Source organism: Idiotropiscis lumnitzeri, chromosome 18 (genome assembly GCF_059441095.1).
Source record: "Idiotropiscis lumnitzeri isolate Australia: NSW breed Sydney's pygmy pipehorse chromosome 18, RoL_Ilum_1.0, whole genome shotgun sequence".
Classification (NCBI taxonomy): Eukaryota; Metazoa; Chordata; class Actinopteri; order Syngnathiformes; family Syngnathidae; genus Idiotropiscis; species Idiotropiscis lumnitzeri.
Window position 1 is genome coordinate 8886930 of NC_142408.1, and position 19803 is coordinate 8906732.

Genomic DNA, 19803 nt, shown 5'->3' on the forward strand with positions numbered 1-19803 from the left:
GTTCGAAAAAAGTTTTACCTGCATTGAAAATGTACAGTCGAGTTTTCTTGATTTACCCATTCCAAAAAAATTCGCATTACTACGGAATCGGACAAAAACTGAAGCAATATTTCCCATAGGAAATAATATAAATCAAACTAATCTGTTAAGGGTACCTAAAACCATTGAAATACAAAACATTCTATTAATATTAACTATAGTTTTCAATCCAGAAAACACTTTGAAATAATTGTAAAGAAATAATGAAATGGATAAATGAAGATTTGCCATTATTGAAGATTTTTATGTAACATGAAAAATGGTAAAGATTGTTCCATTGTGGCTTATTGAATTATCACACTCTTTAAATCAGCCCAAAAAACATGAGAAATGCTTCTGGTGAATACATGGAGTGACCCTGACCCAAGAAAACCCCCAATAAACATTGAAAGCTAGATTCCAGGAAGTGAGCGGCCAAGTCACACGGGCAGGCAGATGTGTTTGCTACGGGCCTTTTTTCAATTGTATCAACACCAAGCGGAGGTACGAAAAATGCATTAATTCTTTTTGCAAGAACAAATAAACCTTTGAAAACTGTAACGGATCATAACTAAGGCTCGCTTCGAAGAATTGATCACCAATTCGTCCAATTGTGAGATCCCGTGACAGACTCAAGAATGACTGAAATTAATGTCGGCCTGTTCCCTAAACAAACGTTATTTTGTATTCGTATCTCCTCGAGGTTGATCCACCAATCCAGTAGCTGTTCTCCAAGAATCTTGGGAGAATAACGCACTGGGGCAGTTATGTCCGTATGCTTTAGGAATTCTGTGACCCCCGAAATGTTAGCTATTGCTAACGTCCAGCAAGTCATTTCCGAACAAATTTGTTGACCCGGCACGTTATCCGTGTGAATTTCGAGCGTTCTTGAATGAGCAGTTCCCGGATCAGTGGATTGGTCGTCATGGTCCCGTGCAATGGGCTACCCCCGGTTCATCTGATCTTACATCAAGTCGTCAATGGAGCAAGGCCTCAGGATCTCCCGACACTCGAAGAAGCATCAGACACGCTTGTGCTTCAGTGACTACCGAAACGTTGTCAGATGTTGGTCAGGCATGCGTGAAATGGAGGCTTGATTGCTACGAAAAAGGTTCACGCTCACGTCGAGGCGTACAGGGACTCCCTTGTACCGCAAGTAATGGCGTGATTGTGGCTGTTGATGTGATCGTACCTCAAGATTACTTTAACTTCATAAGAAATAACCTTGGCCGTGCTAAAAATACCATGCGTACTTTTACAAGATGCTCTGCTGGCTTGTCTAGATACTCTTTAGATATCCTTTGCTGGATATTTTTTTCATTTTATTTTTTATATCAATCTGTCGCAGGAATTCCGCTTAGAATTTGAACACTGGCTTCAGCAGTTGCCATCTTATCTGTGACTCGCATGCCATATTGTATTCAAGAGTATTTGGGCATGGCATTTTTCATGGCGTGTCTGTCGAAAAGATGCTTCCCTACCTAATCTTGTCCTGTGTTAGTGAAACTAGAAATACTGTACAGAAGGTGATTTTAAGAGTTGTATAATTTAAATTTGTGCAGCACTCAAAATGTTTCATTCATTCTTACATGGTTCATTTGTTCAAGACATGATTAATCACCAATCAGTTCCCCTCAATATACATAATTCATAGCAGTCAGTTAATCCAGTAATTGATGATTTAAAAAACATTTTTTTTGATGATGGGCGAGTTTGATAGATAAAATTAATACATTTTCATGCTGCAACGTCGGACCATGATATAATTAAAAACATAAATAATCAAAGAAATAATTAAATAATTTTTTTTTACAAATAATCATTTATAATTTAATTAATGATTCAATTATTTATTAAATTCCACTCTTAATCAAAGAAATAATTAAATATTTTTTTTTACAAATAATCATTTATAATTTAATTAATGATTCAATTATTTATTAAATTCCACTCTTAATTAATAAATGATACATTGAATTAATTAATGACCATTTTCATTGAACATTTCATGGGTGTGTATTTATTTAATGTCGCCACTTTCAGTCCTCCATAATTTCAACGCTTTTACCTTTGATGCAAATTACAGCGTATTGGCATTCTCTGTTCACAGTACAATTTATCGTGACGTTGCCGTGAACAAAACGATAAAACAAAGAAATAATATTGTGTGGGCAAGCTTAAGTTTTTCTTCCGCTGCAAGGTGACTGCGGTATTTTGGAATCATGATTAAAAATTGATCGTCTTGTCAGTTTCAATTTCGAGTGAGTCCGTTGTGATGTCGCGAAAAACGGATTTCCGAGAAGCGTCTGTCCTTGACAAAAACCAAGTGGATGTTTGGCCTAACATGGGAAACGTGTTCAAAGTTTTGGATGGACCTCAGATGCCGTTTGGGACGAGTAATTTGTTCGTGGTTTTGTGCTCGTGTCTGCGCGTGCATGTGAGCGCACGCAGGTGCTGACATAATTCTGTTGGAATGTCTATTGAAGATGCGAATGAACCAGCTCTACCTTTTCAGTGAAATTTTACTGTAACCTTTGACACAAATTCAAGTTTTCCTTTTTCTTCCTCCTCTATTTATCATCGCCTTTTCATGATTTTATTGGCTCTCTCGCTCTCTCTGCTTTTGTGCCTCCCGGCTCCCCTCTCCTGCTGTGTTTGTTGTTTTTATGGAGCGTCAGTGTTTTTAGAGGAGGTTAAAGGGACCTTATGGAGCGTGATGATATCAGATTTGGCAGGTACATGACAGAAACTAATGGAAATGAAGTAAAAACTACACAAGTGATTTCTTTCAGATTGTCATCACACGACAACAAAGGTTGGGTTTTTTTTTAAGTTATAAAAGCACACTTACCACATCTTAGTCGTGACAAACGTGTAGATGCCCCCATGCATGGTTGGCGCGTCACAATGCTATTGTTTGCGCGCTTGTGTTTTTCTCGGATTGTGTAATTTGATTTTAGGGATTTAGAAGTGTCAAAGTACCATTTTGAGAGTGAGCACCATCCATTTTAAAACAGGACAAGGATTGGAGTCGGGGGGGGTGGGCACCAGCTCTTAGCAACACCGCCTAAAAGCACACTCTCTGCTGTCATCACTTAAATGCAAATCACTTTTAATTAGTGTGCCATTTGTCCGGAAGAGGCAAGTAAAAATAATCTCGTTTGTTTTATATGCGTTCATCATAATGGCATTATTAATCACCATGAACACGGAAAATTGTCTTTTGCCTTCTTTCAATGTGAGAAAGGAAGATACCCTTGAAGTATTAGAAGGATGCTACGTTCATTTAAATCCGTATTTGATTGTTAATAATTTTAGTTGAATGGCAAATATGCTACTCATCACCATAGTGGTAGCGTGGTCAGTAATGTAATGCTTTTCACATGACATGTTGAGAATTCAAGACACTTACACACACACACACACCAACACGCATACACACGCATGCGCGCGTGTGGCACAACCTCAAAAAACTTTAAACCTATGTCATGGTGGTGCTTTGAAAATCAGACTCATTCATCTGAATTGCACTGTTTCCAAGGTCTTCAATCCTGTTCCTCAAGGGCCAGTGTCGTCTGTTTTCCATCTCGCCCTGCTGCATCACACCTGATTCAAATAATCAGGATCGTTATCTAGCTTCGGCAGACCCGATTGTCTGATCATTTGAACTAGGTGTGCTGCAACAGGGAGAGATGGAAAACAGGCAGGACATGACTCTCGAGGAACAGGATTGAGGAACCATGGAATAGACGGAAAGCTATTATTGGCGTGAAAATGTTTTGGCTTACCAATGCAATCCTGATTAAATCTGACAAAATATAGAAAGTTGTTTTTTTTATCTGCTCTGCCAATTTTTCCAGGTCATTGGATTACAACTGGTCTGATGTAGTTTTTTTATCACCTAATGTAGAGGATAAATTCTTGAGTTTCCAGTCTCATGTGCATGTGCGGATGAGGGGCAAAATGTCTTCTAAGTCAACCAAATCAATTTTGTTGATTCTGTCGTGATTCTGTCGATTCTGTCCCCCGAGAATGTCGTGAAATCCAATTTTAAAAAACTATCTTTTTTTCCTCTGTTGTGTAAATAAGTGACCAAAACCCTACTTTTTACCTAGTGTATGTCTTGCGGAAACGGACCATTTCTGTGTCAGCCAATGTCGATTCGAGTGAGAATCTTGGACAACGGCGTTAATAAGAAGCAAACGTGATGAGGGCAAGACGATGTTGCATGACAAATTGGACCTGGTCAGCATCTTAAGAGCATTCTTAGTGAGCAAAGGATCTTTTTTGCCTCTATGCCAGAGGGCGGGTATATCTAGCCACCTAGATTCAATTTGAGACCCTATTTTTAGAATTAACTCAAGGCAACAAAAGCACGTGCCGATCGCGAGTTTGACTCTCTGAGTTGCGCAACGGTTTCTAGATGGCAGAAAAAAATTCAAATGCCTGTTAATGCTTCAATTAATTCTCATGTTGTTCCAAGATACTGCATTTTTTTTTTTTAGTTTTTGTCTCTCCCTCTTTCTTATTTGCTCAACACTGACTCAACATTTCTTGTTGTGCCAGCATTACATTCATAATCAAGTGTTGACATTTTTTTAAAATCATTTAGATTTGCTTATGTCGGAATTTTATCATCCGTGTGATTTATAACTTGAGTTATGCAAGCACACATTGTAAATAAACAGATATCCAACTCAATGGCTCGAGGCAGAAGGCCATCCTTTCTCACTGGCTTATGTACTTCTTGTTTGTTCCCTCCCTAGTTTCAAGGTGCTTGTTCGCGGAAGATTCATTGGCTGTCTCGAAATATATAAGTGTTATTCCTTGACCCGCTGTGTATGAAAAAATGGCCTGACACAACTGAATCCAATTAGAAGCCAATTATCCCGCATTGTTGTTTTACTAAAAGTAAAATGACTTCATGCTCAGAGAATATCTGAACACGGTTTTAGATCGATAAGAACGTTGTCAATTTTATTATGTATATAATCTGGTTTGCGTCACTGCTCACATCAGCTATTACTAACATGCATCACTTCCTGTTTACCAGAAGTCTGCCAGAGAAAGACCCAGACAAACTGCTCGGAGCTGTATGTCAAGGCTTTTTTTGTTGATATAAGATTGTTACGAGCAGAGCAGTATGGAGTGATTTAAAAAAAAAAAAAAAAAAATTAAATACAAACCTGCACATGATCTTCCCTCCCACGTCTTTCTTTTTGTCTGTTAGCACGATTTGCTGTAAATCATTACACATTCATTGGTTTGGACTGTGCTTTGTCTGACCTGATGCTCTTCATACTTTTACGCATCGTTAAACAGATGCTGATTTATGTTGTGCACAGTAAATATAATCATGCCTAAGGCTTCATCTCATGTTTTTTCACTTACGTATTTTTCCAGTATCAGTTTCTGCTCAGGAATCTTTTTTTCTCAGTGACTTAAACTCTGCGTCTCCCCTCAGTGTAGTTGGGGAGCAATGGGCAAAGACACGGAATTCGCAATGTCCTTCTTAATGATAGACTGATTATCGGCCGGGCCGATATTTGGCATTTTGCAAATTATCGGCATCAGCATTTTTTTTTTTTTCTTTAAACTTTCAAGGCTGATAAATCAAAAGCGGGTTTATTTTGGCTTGCTGCAGCACACTTTTCTCTGTCTATCTGCTGTGCCTGTAGAAGCAGATTGGCCTGCCCACAGCACCATCTGATTGGTTCCGTGTGCAATGGGTCGCGGCCAATCAGCAGTAAGCTGCCTGTTTGTTTTTTCACCTCGAGTGACACGCACTACGGGAGAGGATGATAAGGCAACAGACTTTGCCCAAATTTGAATAAATGTCAGTCTACAACAACTCAAAAGTAATAGAAAACTATTTACCATAGTAAAGATTGTTTTCATTTAACTATAAGAAATGTAGCTGAGCTTGGGACCTTCTTGCAGTTTTTGTTAGACTCTTAAAACTAAGTTGCCTATTTTCTACAAAAGCTTTAACATCTTATAAAAAAAAACTAAAGTTGTTTATTAAACTTGTGCTTACTACGTCAACTTTTGGAGTTTTTACTTGTCAAAATGTCGACACCATTTAACCCCTTTTTTCAACAAATGAATATCGGCTTCAAATATCGGTTATCGGCTTTGTGTGGGTGGAAATTGGTGGAAAGGGGGTATGCACTTCCCAATATTTTTTCTTCCCGCTGACAAACAACAAAAAAAACAGCGGAAACTCTTTGCTCTCCGTGTTAAAGGTCTGTCTACGCAACAGTAGCTGATTACATCGTTGATGTGTTTTTGAAGTGCAATTCTTGCAAGCATTACGTTCATATGCTACAACACACATCCGCATTTATGGTTCTAATCAAGGTCTGCGTGAACAACAATCATTTTCCATTGTTGTTTCATTTCTGTGAAGCCAAAAACCAAACACACAATGAAAATGCTTAACCACTTCAACAACATCTTTGACATGTAATCATCCTTTGTTTTGTTACCAAAAAACAATCGTTTGCATTTCCCTCATTTATTGCAATCTTTCACTAAATGATTTGAGCTTCTGGGATGCCTATTGTTTAAAATTCACATTGTTATGAAACGACACATTCATCAATCACGGCTAAATCTGTACGTCGGGTACGTTTTGTGTATGCATTTTTGATTCTCAGTGTTGCATAAAACGGCAATCTCCAACTATCTGCTTTATGTCTCTATAATTACTTCCAGCAGTACTGTGGCGCCAGTCAAATGCACTTGGACGCTGCATTTACTTTCTCTCTCGCTCTCTCCTTCTCTCTCTCGCTCGCTCGCTCTCTCACAGGCACACAAAAGCGATCGGCACAGTGTGGCAAACCAGATCTAGGCAGAGTTGTTTCTTTTTTTTTTTTTTTTTGGCCAGTCAACCTGCTGTCTTCTGGATTTGGACTTGGCTAAGCACAGCAATCATCGCCATGTCAGGAGTTCATGCATTTGACAAAGTTATTTTCTCTCTGGGCTTTGACAGCAAGCCAAATCATTGGCCAGTCTATTTATCTTATCATCAATGTTTGATTTGTTGTTCAATTCCGTATCTGTGAATAGGTTATACAGCTAGAAATTGATTGCATAGATTTTGAGTTGGGCGTACCTTTTAAGCCTTGTTCATTTAACAGGGAACAGATGCGATGAGTTGGTGGTTGTCAAAACAGTGCTGCTGTTTTAAAGTAAAACCTTTTACACTATATGGACAAAAAAAAAAATGAACAATTTTTCCATTAAGAGTCTTTTCACCAGAAAAAAATTGTCTAACTTCGACAAAATGTTTGCACAATTGGCGTCATTTCTAACGTAACATTTTAGGAAGAATTTTCCCAATCTGATCACTGGAAATCATCATTTTCAGCCTATCAGTAGAAAAAGTTCATATTTATTTTCTCAATCTGTAAAAGTCTTAATGTGACAATAATCCCGAGGCACAAAGATATTGCCAAATGGAACAGAAACAGTTTTGTTCATATATCGGTTTTGCGTGGTGGCATGAAAACAACAAGAGGCAGAAAACCACAACCACACAACTGCAGCAATTCCACGACAATGCTTGTCGTTTTCTACGCAAGCTGCAACTGTTGGAAAACGGTTGCACGGCACTTATTTCTTAATACATGAACCCCCCAAAAAAAGAGACCGCACATTAACTAGCATCACACGATGAGTTGATCGACAAAAAAAAAAAAAAGACGAGGAGCTTTGTCAACTCTATACAACGGCGCTGCTTAATGACATTTTGTCTAAGCGGCACACAGTAAGCGGAAAGACATTGCCGAAAAAACATTCATCATTTACAAAGTTGCACTATTTGAAATTGATTCATAGACTTTAAAAGCTGTATTTTGACCCTTTTTTGTGTCATTGCAGCGAAAAATGCGACTATCATGGAAGGAACAGTTGGATGTGAGTAAAAGCGGTATTCATTCTCCTAAAGTTTTAGGAAAACGAGTGCCCACATAACTATAGAAGAAAAACCAAAATGGTGCACTGCAAACAAACGGCAGCGGTAGCAGACACACAAGCCTTTGAGGGGACTGACTACACACGTGAATTCACAGCCAGCCTTCTGTCAAGGCAACAGACTCCTTTTTAAAGTCCAGTTTAAACAGCCCAATTGCTGATCAGGCATCTTTTGCTTGCACCCATTGACGGGTTGAGTCGGCGGCGAGGGCCGACAATCAGGGTGGAGCCGTCGCACAGTTTAACACCCACAACGCAAAAACCATGCAGGTTCGAAATATCGTGGGGTGTAACACTGCGCTAAAGAGGATTTCTGAGATTCTGTCTATTACATTTGAGTTAGTTTATTTAAGACTGGATATGTAAATGTCATTTGTTTTTGTGCTGTGCCACTCATATGCTGTGTTTTTATTATTGTTTTTTTTTTTTTAATCACTGCGGCACTCTATGTTTTAGGGCTGGGTATCGATTTAAATTTGCAAATTTGATTCGATACACTATAGCCTGATTCGATTATATTTTCGATTCCCGATTCACTGATTGATTTCCGACTCAATCAAAAGATTTTAAGGAGTGACAATTTTACTTTTCAATGGAAGGCATTCTCAGAAGAACCCATGCTGCAATTAGTACAAACTGCTTGCTGTAACTCGGTACATTAGTAAAAATATTCATATTACATTAAGAATTGAAGCTAATCGTGTAAGTTTTATTGAACTTGAGCCGATCAGAACAATAAATACATCAGCCTTCATGCTGGTTGGCGCTGACTTCACTGCTTCCGCCATTTTGTTTTGGTGCACCACTTCCGCGAAGGGACAAAATTGCGCGTGAAGTCACGTAAATTTATGGAGAAAAAGACGTTATTAAAAGAATCGATATATGGTTTTTCTAAATCGACATCCGGCAATAAATGTTATTTTTTTTAAGCCCTAATATAGAGTCATGTTCAGCTCGTTTATAACATGAGTAAAGGGTTAAGTGAAAAGTGGACCGAAAGAAGGAGTGAGATTCTGGTGAGCTTTTGTGATTCATGTATGAAGAGGGAGAACGTTTGCCAGAAGAGCTGCTGCACATTTGTTTAGAACAAAAAGGTCTGCACATTGTCTCATTTGGTGTGAAAGCAACAAAGAAGGTGTAAGTCATTTATGTAACCAGGATCGAGTCTTGCTACATTTGGAAGCACGAGCTTAAAACTCAGCCGCTCATTTGCATGAACAGGTTTGTCAGTAAGTAATTTGTGATGCCAAGGAATGCCTTTGGGGAAATCTGTTTGGCCACTGTTTGTGGTCCTTGCGTTGTCACGTGTGGGACAGCTGGAACAAAATGTCTCGGCCTGTGTGAATAATGTCAAATGCAGACGACATGAATGTGGTTACCATGCAAAGCAGAAGAAGGACAGACGTTTTGGAAAATTGAAAAACAACAACAAAACGAACCGATTGCGAGTTTAGTACTGTGTGATATGGACACATTTTAGACGCCGTCATTAAGGCTTCCACATGATAATTAATGAGTTATTGATTATAATTATGATTAATTGACTAATCAAATCAGACCATATGTAAGTAGCTGAACGTAACAAACGTATTCACTTTTTTTTACCGGTAGTTATAAGTGAGCATCTGTTATTCTCTGATTTTTTCCCCGGTCCCTACATCCTAGTTATGATTTGCATATTCCTTCTGCAAAAAGCTTACAAGCTTCTTTTTTAGCAGTCAAATCCTTGACCAGTTGGGGTACCATATCTTTTTTTTTTTTTTTTTTTGCTGCAGTATCTGCAAACTCGCCAATGTAAACTTGACTTCTCTGCGGTTAGAATTAGCACCTGGTGATGTTTACAGTGGCACTCGCTACCACCTTAAAGAGAGTGTAATTTAAGCACACGAAACCTTGCTGCATTCGGGATTGAGTGTTTTTTTTTTTTTCTCTGAGTAGGATTTAACAGTTGTCTCAGTAACTCTTTCAGCCCTCCCCCCCTTCGAAATCTCACAGTCATGGATCGCTACCTTGTATCGTGATGACCAAGTCGTGGCAGCACTTCCTCCAATGAATTAGCAGGATAATCACGGTTGGTTTGAGATTACCTGGAAACATTTCGATCTTTCACATATTAATTAATAACTGGGTTTACAAGATAATCCAACGTAGCTTTGTTGACATAATGCTGGTGATTATGTTTTGGAGTGTAAAATGAAGTGCTGTTTGTGTGCATTCTTTGGTTTCTAATGTGAGGTTATGCTGCAAGCCAGATAAATTTCTCCATATCCCACCCTGCGTGTGCATTTTGCATTGTGTGAATATCTGGCATATGGTAGCCATCTTGCCTTGGCGGCTGAGCTAAAGGAAATTCCAGCATTGTCGAATTTAGGCCAACATACTGCCGCAGTGCTCACTCCGTCAATCAAACAAGCACACACATACCACAGGTCAGGTTTGTGTCTTCCAAATTCATTCTGAAAAGAGAAATGATTTGAATAGCTCAATAACAAGCCTCCGGGAGCTCAGCATGCTCAGGTTCCTTTTAACTTGTCATTATTCCAATTTTCTCACTTGGAGTGGTCTTTATCGCCGGATTGGCTGAGTGCTATCTCCGTATACGCATGGTAGTCATTATTTCTTGTGTCTTTAGTCTTTGCTGTCTTCCACAGATTGTATATGGCACAGACCTTTGTAGAAGCCTGACTTGATCTATGCGTTCTGTTTTAGCGCTGTCTTCCATCAAACATGTGTTTTTCATTTACACTGAGATTTAAATATCACTGCTTCGCTGAACCACATATTTCTCTAAACCTCACTTATTCTTACATAAAAAAAAAACATTTTAAGTACACTCACATTGTTAGAAACATTTTGCCACTTCAGCCTATACTATAATCTTAACTTTATAGGCTTCAATGCCAAGTGGCTACTCTAAAAAAAATATTTCAGAATTGTTTCAAAAAAATACCTCGTGATATTACTCAAATCTAGAGTTTTTGAATGTGGAACAGATGTTCATGTTTTTTCCCACTTACTTTGAAACGCTCACAACCCCTTTGGCCGAAAAACTAGTCATATCGAAACAAACACACAGGCAACCACGACTGCACCGAAGCGCTTCCCATATGGGAGTTGAACGTAAATGTACACACACACTTGTCTGTCAGCAGATTTGTTGTCGCCTGAAATGGCCAGATGAGTGTGCAGTGGTTGCTGTAGAAACGTGGACAAACACAGGAGCCATTGTTGTGTCGCCCCATTAACATGACACATTTTGGCTTGACCCTCAAATCTTGTTGCTTCAGTGGTTGTGCACATGAGCACACGCGCGCACATTAACCACACACACATGCTCACAAATGCTGTTAGCCGATACCTCAACTTGTCATTTATTGAACTTGAGCACACACAAAAACACAATATACAGTGAGTCGACGCAAGTCTTCAGTGGTGTGGCGCAAACTCTAAAATCCCGTGAAAATGAACAGCATATTCTGTCATTTGTGAACGTGAGTGATGCTGAAAAGTAATTTGACTGAAAATAGTTGAATCTATTTTTCAGACTATAAGTCCCACTTTTATTCATCGTTTGTCTGGTCCTGCGACTCATACTCAGGTGTGACTTGTATATATTCAAATTGGAGCTTTAACTGGCACCCAAAAGCCGCATTCCCAAATCCTGTTAGTTTTGTGCATTACCGCCACCTTCCCTCCACTGGTAGTAATGCACCAAAAGTTGTTGCCAACTGGCAAAATACATCAGAAGAAGAAATTCTGGAGAAGAATTAGAAGTCTTGGCAACTAATATGTGACTGTATGAACGGTACATTTGAACAACGCTCTGAGTTTTCAAATGATATTTATGCGTATTTGCTTACGCACCCATATTTAGGGAACGGGTTTTTGGGGGTGAGGCCGACCGAGCTCTACCGTTCTCGGTCTCGGTTTTTGTCAAAATATAATTCCAGCAAAAAGAGGACTTTGTTGTGTCGTTTTTTTAGAGCGTCGTATAGTCCAGAAAACAAGGTATTATGGAGCTATTTTTCTACATTCTTGTAAGCACCTTCTCAACCACTTAACTTTTTTTCGATTGTCCGTTTCACGCCTTTCTGTCTTGCTTTTTCCCTCGTAAAGATGACTAAATGTGCAGTGGCATGCAGCACCGCGAGTGACTCAGGGTGTGGGATTGTGCTGCCACGGAGAGAAACAGTTAAAAGTGTGTACTTTTGAATCAGATTAGTCAACGTGCAAGTGTGCATGCAACTTATTTTAGCATCAAGTTGTTTTTGTTATTAGCTAGGGCTTTGTTTTCAGCTTTGGCACATACATACTCCATTTTCTTCTTGCCTGTCCACCGCTCATTAAGATTCAGGCTGCAAGCATGAGCTAATGCTTGACCTCTGTCACGATTCTTCTGCGTTCACCCCTGGCCTCATTTCTTGAATGGGTAATTTTTGTTGGTATTGTTCTTTTAATCTCAGACAGTGCGTTGAACTGTTGATTATTTCAGAAATCTATAAGATCTGTTTTAAGTATATGTGAGTGTCACTCTGGATTTGTTTAGCCTATTTAAGACGTAAATGAGAGAATAGATGCATTCAAATTGCATTCTGGTGACCAAATCCATGGCTGGAGAGGGTTTAATACTGTTTCTTCCAGGGGGAGATAGAGAAACATGAAAATTGGTGGGAGGGAGTTGCAATGAAATCCTGACGTGAGAGAGCGAGCCTGTGGAAAGAACATGTGTTGACATTTTCGGAGTTATCAGTGGTCCTTGACATAGTTGCTCAGCTTTCCTCCTTTTGAGTTGACGAAAAAAGCCAAAAGCCAAGGCCAAATCGACTGAGCTATTAAATGGACTGACAGAAACAAAACAAATTTGGGATATTTAAATTTTGACCGTGATAGTCGTAGACTTGATTAACATTGATTATTTAATGTCGATTGAGTATGTGCGTCAATAAAAATATGGGGTGTCATTATTATTTTTGCAAAAGGGGTTTCCGCAGGTGTGATTTCTGGAAATAATTCCAGGTTGTTCTCCACCTCTTGGTACGTATCAACGAGGTTGACCCTTAACAGGATAAGCGGTAGAAACTGGAAGCTTTAAAATGTTTTCATGTTTTAAAGCACTTAAAATGATGCTCCTTTTGCAACAAGTTGCTACCTGCCATACCGTCTTGGTTGAAACAACTCCACACAATAATAACCCCAAAATAGCAATTTTATACATTTGTATATTTGTCGGTCTGCCCTTCCATCATCGTCTCTCCGTCCTGATTCAGAAAATTATCGTCCTCCGTCCCCGCCCCTTTTAAAGCGCTTCCGTCCATACATTTCATCAGGACATACTTCACATGCAAAGGGAGATAAGGTATGTACTAAAGGTTAACAGTTAGATAACAACACAAAATTGCTATCTACCTTTTACCTACGCCCCATACATACCGAGTCATACATACAATCTGAAGTGGTAACACATGCAAGACAGGCTGAGCATATTCTGTCAGTCGTTCGTGAAAGGCGCATTCTGTGATGTAATCCATGGTATTATATCTGTTTAACCACTAGAGGGCGGATTATACATGTAAGTATGATGTTCCTGCAGGGAACGCACATGAAAAAAAAAACTACAAAACAACTACAGTTTTGTTGCAGGACGTTAATAAAGGCAGCTCTGTGGTGATGCAGAAGAAGCTTTCTTTTTAAAAGAACCCAACACAACACATTCATGGGTACTTGACCCCACTATGGACTATTTTAGGCACGGGCAAAATCCCACTTCCGTCGTTGCTTAGTCAGTACTTTAAAAAAAAAAAAAAAAAAAGGATGCATGGACCATTTTGTCACTGGGACGGAATCCATGGCTCAGTTTTTATATTCCATATGTTTTTGGACTACAAGGCGGATTTAAAATGTTCTCAAAAATCGACAATGAGCTTTATAATCGGGTGTGTGTTATGTATGGATGTTGAATGGAAATGGGATGAAGTTTGACTTATTTGCTGTACTGATTTGTTTCCCTTCATGTACAGTGATGCGCCTGATAACCCGGTGCACATTATCACCCATTGCGCCCTATATGTGGAAGTTCCTCAAAGTAGACCTGCTCAATGCGACGGCACTTTATAATCCCAAAAATACCGTATGTGTAGCCAGTGGAAACAATCGGTTCTTACAAATTGGTATTATATGGTCTTATATGTTTCCTTGCTTTCTGATATGTGAGGTTGAAAGAAGTGCATTTTTATGTTTAGGATCTTGCCATTACCTTGCCTCTATGTTGACTCCTCAAAGAAGTGCTGATTCTAATCATCGTAATGAATACATGCCTATAAAATATCCGCAACTACTGGGTGACTACATTGCAATTGTTAGCTTCCATCTTGGTTTTGGCAGACCACAGTGCAATTTTCATTCAGCAGTCCAACAGTGAAAAAGGAGATTTTCCACTAGTTTAAGAATTGCCAGTGGTGTTGATTTCTTGGAAACAAAACAAAAAAATAAAAAGGGCTCTTTTATAACTGGGTGGGCCGGCCATATACTGTAATATGAACTATATAATAATTTTACTTTTTTATCTATCTATCTATCTTAACTTTCTTCTTAAAGATATCAGATCAATGAAGAAGAAAAGCCTAAAATGCTTTTGACAGCTTTTTATTGCCTTACTAAAAACTACGAAAGGAGTAGTTAATGTGGAACACTTTAAGATTCCAGTGGTACCCTGATGATATAAATTTTGGTGTATGAACAGAATTTGTGTGAAAATATGCCCCAAAGTCAGAACTAAATGTTTTTACAATTCGGCTGTTGTCAATTTGTGACATAAGCATATTACGATCAGTTGGTCTTTTTGTTCTGCTGTTGTGAGCTGTCGCCATTTTTGTTTGCATCGTTAAATCTGACCAAAAATAGCTACAGCCGAAAAGGATGTGTCGGAATGTAAAAATCTATACAAAAAAAAAAACACTCAAAGTTACCATGAAGAGGACTCACAATTTAAGCAGAAAAGAGGGTCAGTATTTCAGTGTTGCAATAGTCTGAGATAATTTCCAGTAGTCATGTGGATGATTGAAATAGAGTATTGTCCCTGTTAAGCAATGTTTCATAATGTTACTTATTTTATTTTTAGGAGGTTGTTGTTACATAGTGTTTTGTCCCATTGCCTTCGGCGTTGGCTCTTAAATGGCATTTAATTAATCATCCATGACTGGTGTTGAGCATTTGGGTCCATCTGTTTGAGATGTTTGACCAGAGGGAACACTCAGTCAAACTGAGTAACTAAGTAGCCCCTGATAAAAAAAAAAAAAGAAAAAAAGTAGCCTCTGATTGGTTAGCTGCCTTACGCTCATCACTTGTGATCAGTAATAGTGGTTTTATTTTGTTTGGTTCCATTCCTGGTCAGTTCCGTTCTATATTTGTGTAACAATTGTTGCATCATTACCGTATGTTTATCGTTATTCACAATTAGTGAAGAAGCGTTTTGAATGTAGTCATGTAATCAACTTTGGCTTGTACTTGTACGTATCACGACGTTGGTACACATTTGTTTCCTGAACCTTGAGTACTCTGACATCAGAATGCCCGGAACTGACTGCACAGTACAGTGGGGAGGAAATCCTCTTAAAAAAAGTATAAGGGTACACTGAAATTATTGAACCGTTCACATTGCATTCAAACATTGATGCGTTGACATTTACCAACTTTTCTGCTTCCTGTTAAATTGCCTGAACATTCTCTATGTCCAGTTGATTAGTAATCAATTGAGTCAACCTGTTGAATGCATCTGCAAACATTTGAATACTAACGAGCACCGCCGTGTTCCAGGTGCAAGGCAGACACAGAATGTCTCGCATTTCTTGAGGCTCTCAAGCAAGGTGGCATGGAAGAGAGAAGAGGAGAAGGAATGTAAACACATGAAATTTGAATTTGCTGAGTATGCTGTGAGAAGTTAGTCTGCCAACGTGGCGAATGTAACACCTCTATGTTGGAACACGACACCGTAACGCCAAGATTTTTACAGGATCTCCGCTTTCATAACTTTGGTGCGCTTCTTAAATCTGACTTTGAGAGAGATTGTGAGTTGCAAATATGAAATAAAAGTTGTACTGCTTTCATAGCATTCTCTTTTTCCTATAAGTTGCTGCATGAATATGAAGGTTTCTCCAGTTTTAGATGCGTGTGTGATGATTACTCGGCCAGGTCTACAAATGGAATTCCGTTCTATACAAAGTTTTGCCCAACTTTGAAGCAACAAACGCTTCCATTCTTCTCGGCAGACTTCCTTCAATGTTTTTGCAATATTTTCTTTTTTTCTAGTTCCTTTCAAATGTTTTATGGGGAGACTGTAACCTTCTTTGGTTTTACCCCTTTAAACACTCATCCAAGAATGGCTTATTGATGCACAAGCTGCAATAGAAAATGATAGCCATTGAGAGTAAAATACATTTTGTGTTGGAGTTTTTCATAATTTTTTTTTAAATAATTGACCAGGAAGTATTTTGCTGATCTTTTGGAAAACGGTATGCCTTTTTTTTTTCCTGACATGCAATACATATGGTTTCAGCTGGTTTAATAGGATAGTGGCCTACCGGCCTTGAAGCAGGCTGTCTTCTATTTTGATGGTATTATGTTTCGTGAAGTTAAAAGTGCTCACCCTGTTTTTACTAAAACTGTCACATCATCATCTTTTAAAAATGCCGTTCGCTCCAATCAGCGTCCATTTACCACAGCACCTTGTTGAGACCGATAATTGGATTCTGGTAGCCCCGCTGCCATTACATAAGCCAACAATAATACCTTGTGTTGATGAAAGTTTTTAGATACATATTTTATCATTTAAAAACTCATGTTTAGCTGAGCAGCCTTGTTTGTCCCCCAAAAAAATGAAACTTGGCTGCAGTTAGTCATCTTGCAAAAGAAATGTCAGCTTGACAAATACATCATTATGTATGAGATCAAAATATGCCGTTCCTTGATTGAATGCGTCAAAAATGTTTTGCTGTAAAAGGTAAACATTGAAATTTTAAAAAAGGAAAAAAAATCCAAACTTTGTATGTTAAAATCTTTTTGAATTTTGAAGGTTTTCCTTTTCATTTTAGACATTATAAATTTTAATCATAGTTAGCTTTATATCTCCCAAAGCATATTATTTCCACTGATATGAAAAGGCCATTAAGATTTTCATTTTTTTTTAACCGGGTTGTAAAATTAAGTCAATGAGTAGACGTGGAAGTAAAAGATAATCGCACGTTTGGTGTGAAATTTCAAATTTTGCAAACTCAAAAAAAATCATCGCCTAGAGCCCCATGCAAATCTTTGCTCTTACACCTCATGATTATTATACCTTGTGTGTCGTTGCAGATGCCAGGTCTTTTGTCCAGTCCTGCGAGTCTGACAGTCATCTGGTTTTTATCTTGGTCACTGTGTCTCAGTGGTGCTCAGATTTGGACCAATGAAGGTAACACACACTTCTAGTACACGTAGTCCTCCCCTGAAGAATGCATTTCGACATACTTTTGCAAAGGCAAACCCGCATCATGTACACTGTACTCACATACAAAGCGACTTTTGGACCTATTTTGGGTGCTGTTGACCCATCTCAGTTCTGCTGGAGAAATGAGGGAGGAAACACATCTAGCATTTAAAATCCAATAACTGGTTATGTTTTGTGTTTTGGGAAAACACCATGACACGTTCTAAAGATAAACATTTTTCATGTTGTGCAACTACAATTCTGTCCACTTTTATGATTCTCGTTTCTAAACATTTTTAGTCCATTTGAAATTCGCATTTTGGTTCAGTTCGCTCTTCACAAGAATCCTATTGTTGTGGGGTTTTTTTTCCTGACCCACCATCCCAGCATCTTGGTAATCTGGTATTGAGAAATTGACATGGTTGAGATATTTTTCCCCTTTTCTTAATGTCTCTCCAATGTATTCCACCCTGTTATGTGAGCCAAGTGGAGGTTAAATATTTCATTTCATTAAAAAGAATACTGGCCCTCGGCTCTTTGAGTAAAACTATCAGTTTTTTCCCTTCCCATAATCTTACACAACTATTTTTTTTTTTCAGCAAGTATTGAGCTTTCTTGGACTGATTTTAACACAGAATGACACATTCAGCGTTCCTTTATTCATACATTTGTGTGAATGTTTATTTGTGTATATGGAGGCATCCACTTAAGCGCATGTGCATGTGTTTTTTGTATATATATGTGTGGGTACTTGTGCGTTTGCTGTGGCCCTTTTGCCGGTGGCAAAATCAGATATGAGTGGAACGCTGCGGGTTTGGGGAATAATGTGCTTGACTGCCAATAAAACATGAATACACACATTCAAACCAGCCAGCTCTGCACTCCACTGACGACTACGCGCAAACACACTACACACACACATACACCCACATGCAAATGCTCGCACACGACCACAAAAACAAAGGGTAGAGAGTCGGGATGCAAGATATTGGAATAACCTGCGATATACGATATTGCGATATTTAACATTCGGCTAAAGAAATGACATTTTTATTATCTCATGAAAGAAGTACGCTCAATAAATGTAAACCCCTAGATAATGCCTAACGATTGGGTGGGGATGCGCATTTAAGTTTGCATCTGACTGGTAAAAGCATACAATTAAATAAAAAAATGAATGCATATATTAGTGACATGCATATTCCATCGGCCATTAAAACAATATCGATATTATTTATTTATTATACAAACAAGCCTCTAGAACAAACAGATTAAAAGAAAAATTGAACACTTACTAAACTGAGCTCTTGATTGTTCAATTGTCACATTAAGAGCAAATGGAGACGATGGAGATGACGATGGAGATGAGTGATGTGTATGAAAAACACGAAACTTGAAACTCAGGCCAAATTGTAAGCAAGTAAGAAAATGGCCTGGGGAGCGGGCTGGGAGGTTTGAATTAATTAAAGTGTGTGTGCTTAGCCTGCGCTGACTGTCAAATATTCCACTTGAGTGGAGCTGTAAAAGCTAACTTTCATATCATGTAGCAATCCAAACACAGACACACACTTCACTTTATGCTGATGATATCGTATCCACTTGGCAAATTGCTAAATTCAACACAAATATTTATTCAGGTATACACAGCTCTTTGTTTTGTACCAAGTCTTGCGTACACGCCAATTGAATATGTAATATCGTCCTTGGTAAAAAAAAAATGTTTTGACCATATAAGTTTGAAATCTTTCATTTATTGAACGTCAACCGATTGCAGTATTTTAGAATAAGTGCTATCGATACCTCAAAACTGAAGCTGCTCCATTGCCAGTTGCCACTAAGGGGGAGTGAGAAAAATACTCGTTGTGATTTGGGGCAGAAATAATTTAATTACTTTGAATGCTGTGCTGAGTTTTTATCATGCTGTCAAATGGCCTGAAAGTTGAACCTATTTATGGAAATCCTATGTCCGCTTGAATCCAGACAAAAATTCAGACATTGTCTCAAAGCTGGACACAAAAACATTCTGTTGTGTATGATATTCTGTAATTTCTCTGTCCTAAAAAAATACAGCCCGGCGGCTATAGTATTTGTGCCTTACAAATGACTCGCGAATAGTCCAGTCTGCACTCCACCTTTCGCTCATATCGAGCTTTTCCATGACCCTGAACAGAATAAGCAGTAGGAAACAGACGGGCAGATAATCAAGTGTTCAATTTGACAATCATTGATCACGGAACAAGCTTTCAAAGGCTTGCATCAGCTGTAGTTTACAGTCAATTGTGGAAAAAAGGAATGACACAAAAAGGTTGCTGGGATCTTTCTTCTCCAGGAGCTTTTTTTTCTGCTTG

The 19803-nt window shown here is 38.6% G+C and overlaps 2 protein-coding genes across 3 annotated transcripts in view; one reads left to right on the forward strand and one right to left on the reverse strand.

Moving 5' to 3' along the window:
• Positions 1 to 17462, reverse strand: part of LOC148319411 (cystatin) — a 26594-nt gene extending 9132 nt beyond the window's left edge. The window contains exon 1 of the mRNA XM_088280949.1: positions 17327 to 17462. The gene's annotated coding sequence lies outside the window, so the exon portion shown is untranslated. The remainder of the gene's footprint in view (positions 1 to 17326) is intronic.
• il11ra (interleukin 11 receptor subunit alpha) overlaps positions 1 to 19803 on the forward strand; it is a 30906-nt gene that overhangs the window by 2882 nt on the left and 8221 nt on the right. For both annotated transcript variants that reach the window (XM_088280940.1, XM_088280941.1), the window contains exon 2: positions 17344 to 17440. In XM_088280940.1, coding sequence (XP_088137066.1) covers positions 17344 to 17440 — 97 coding nt within the window. The remainder of the gene's footprint in view (positions 1 to 17343; positions 17441 to 19803) is intronic.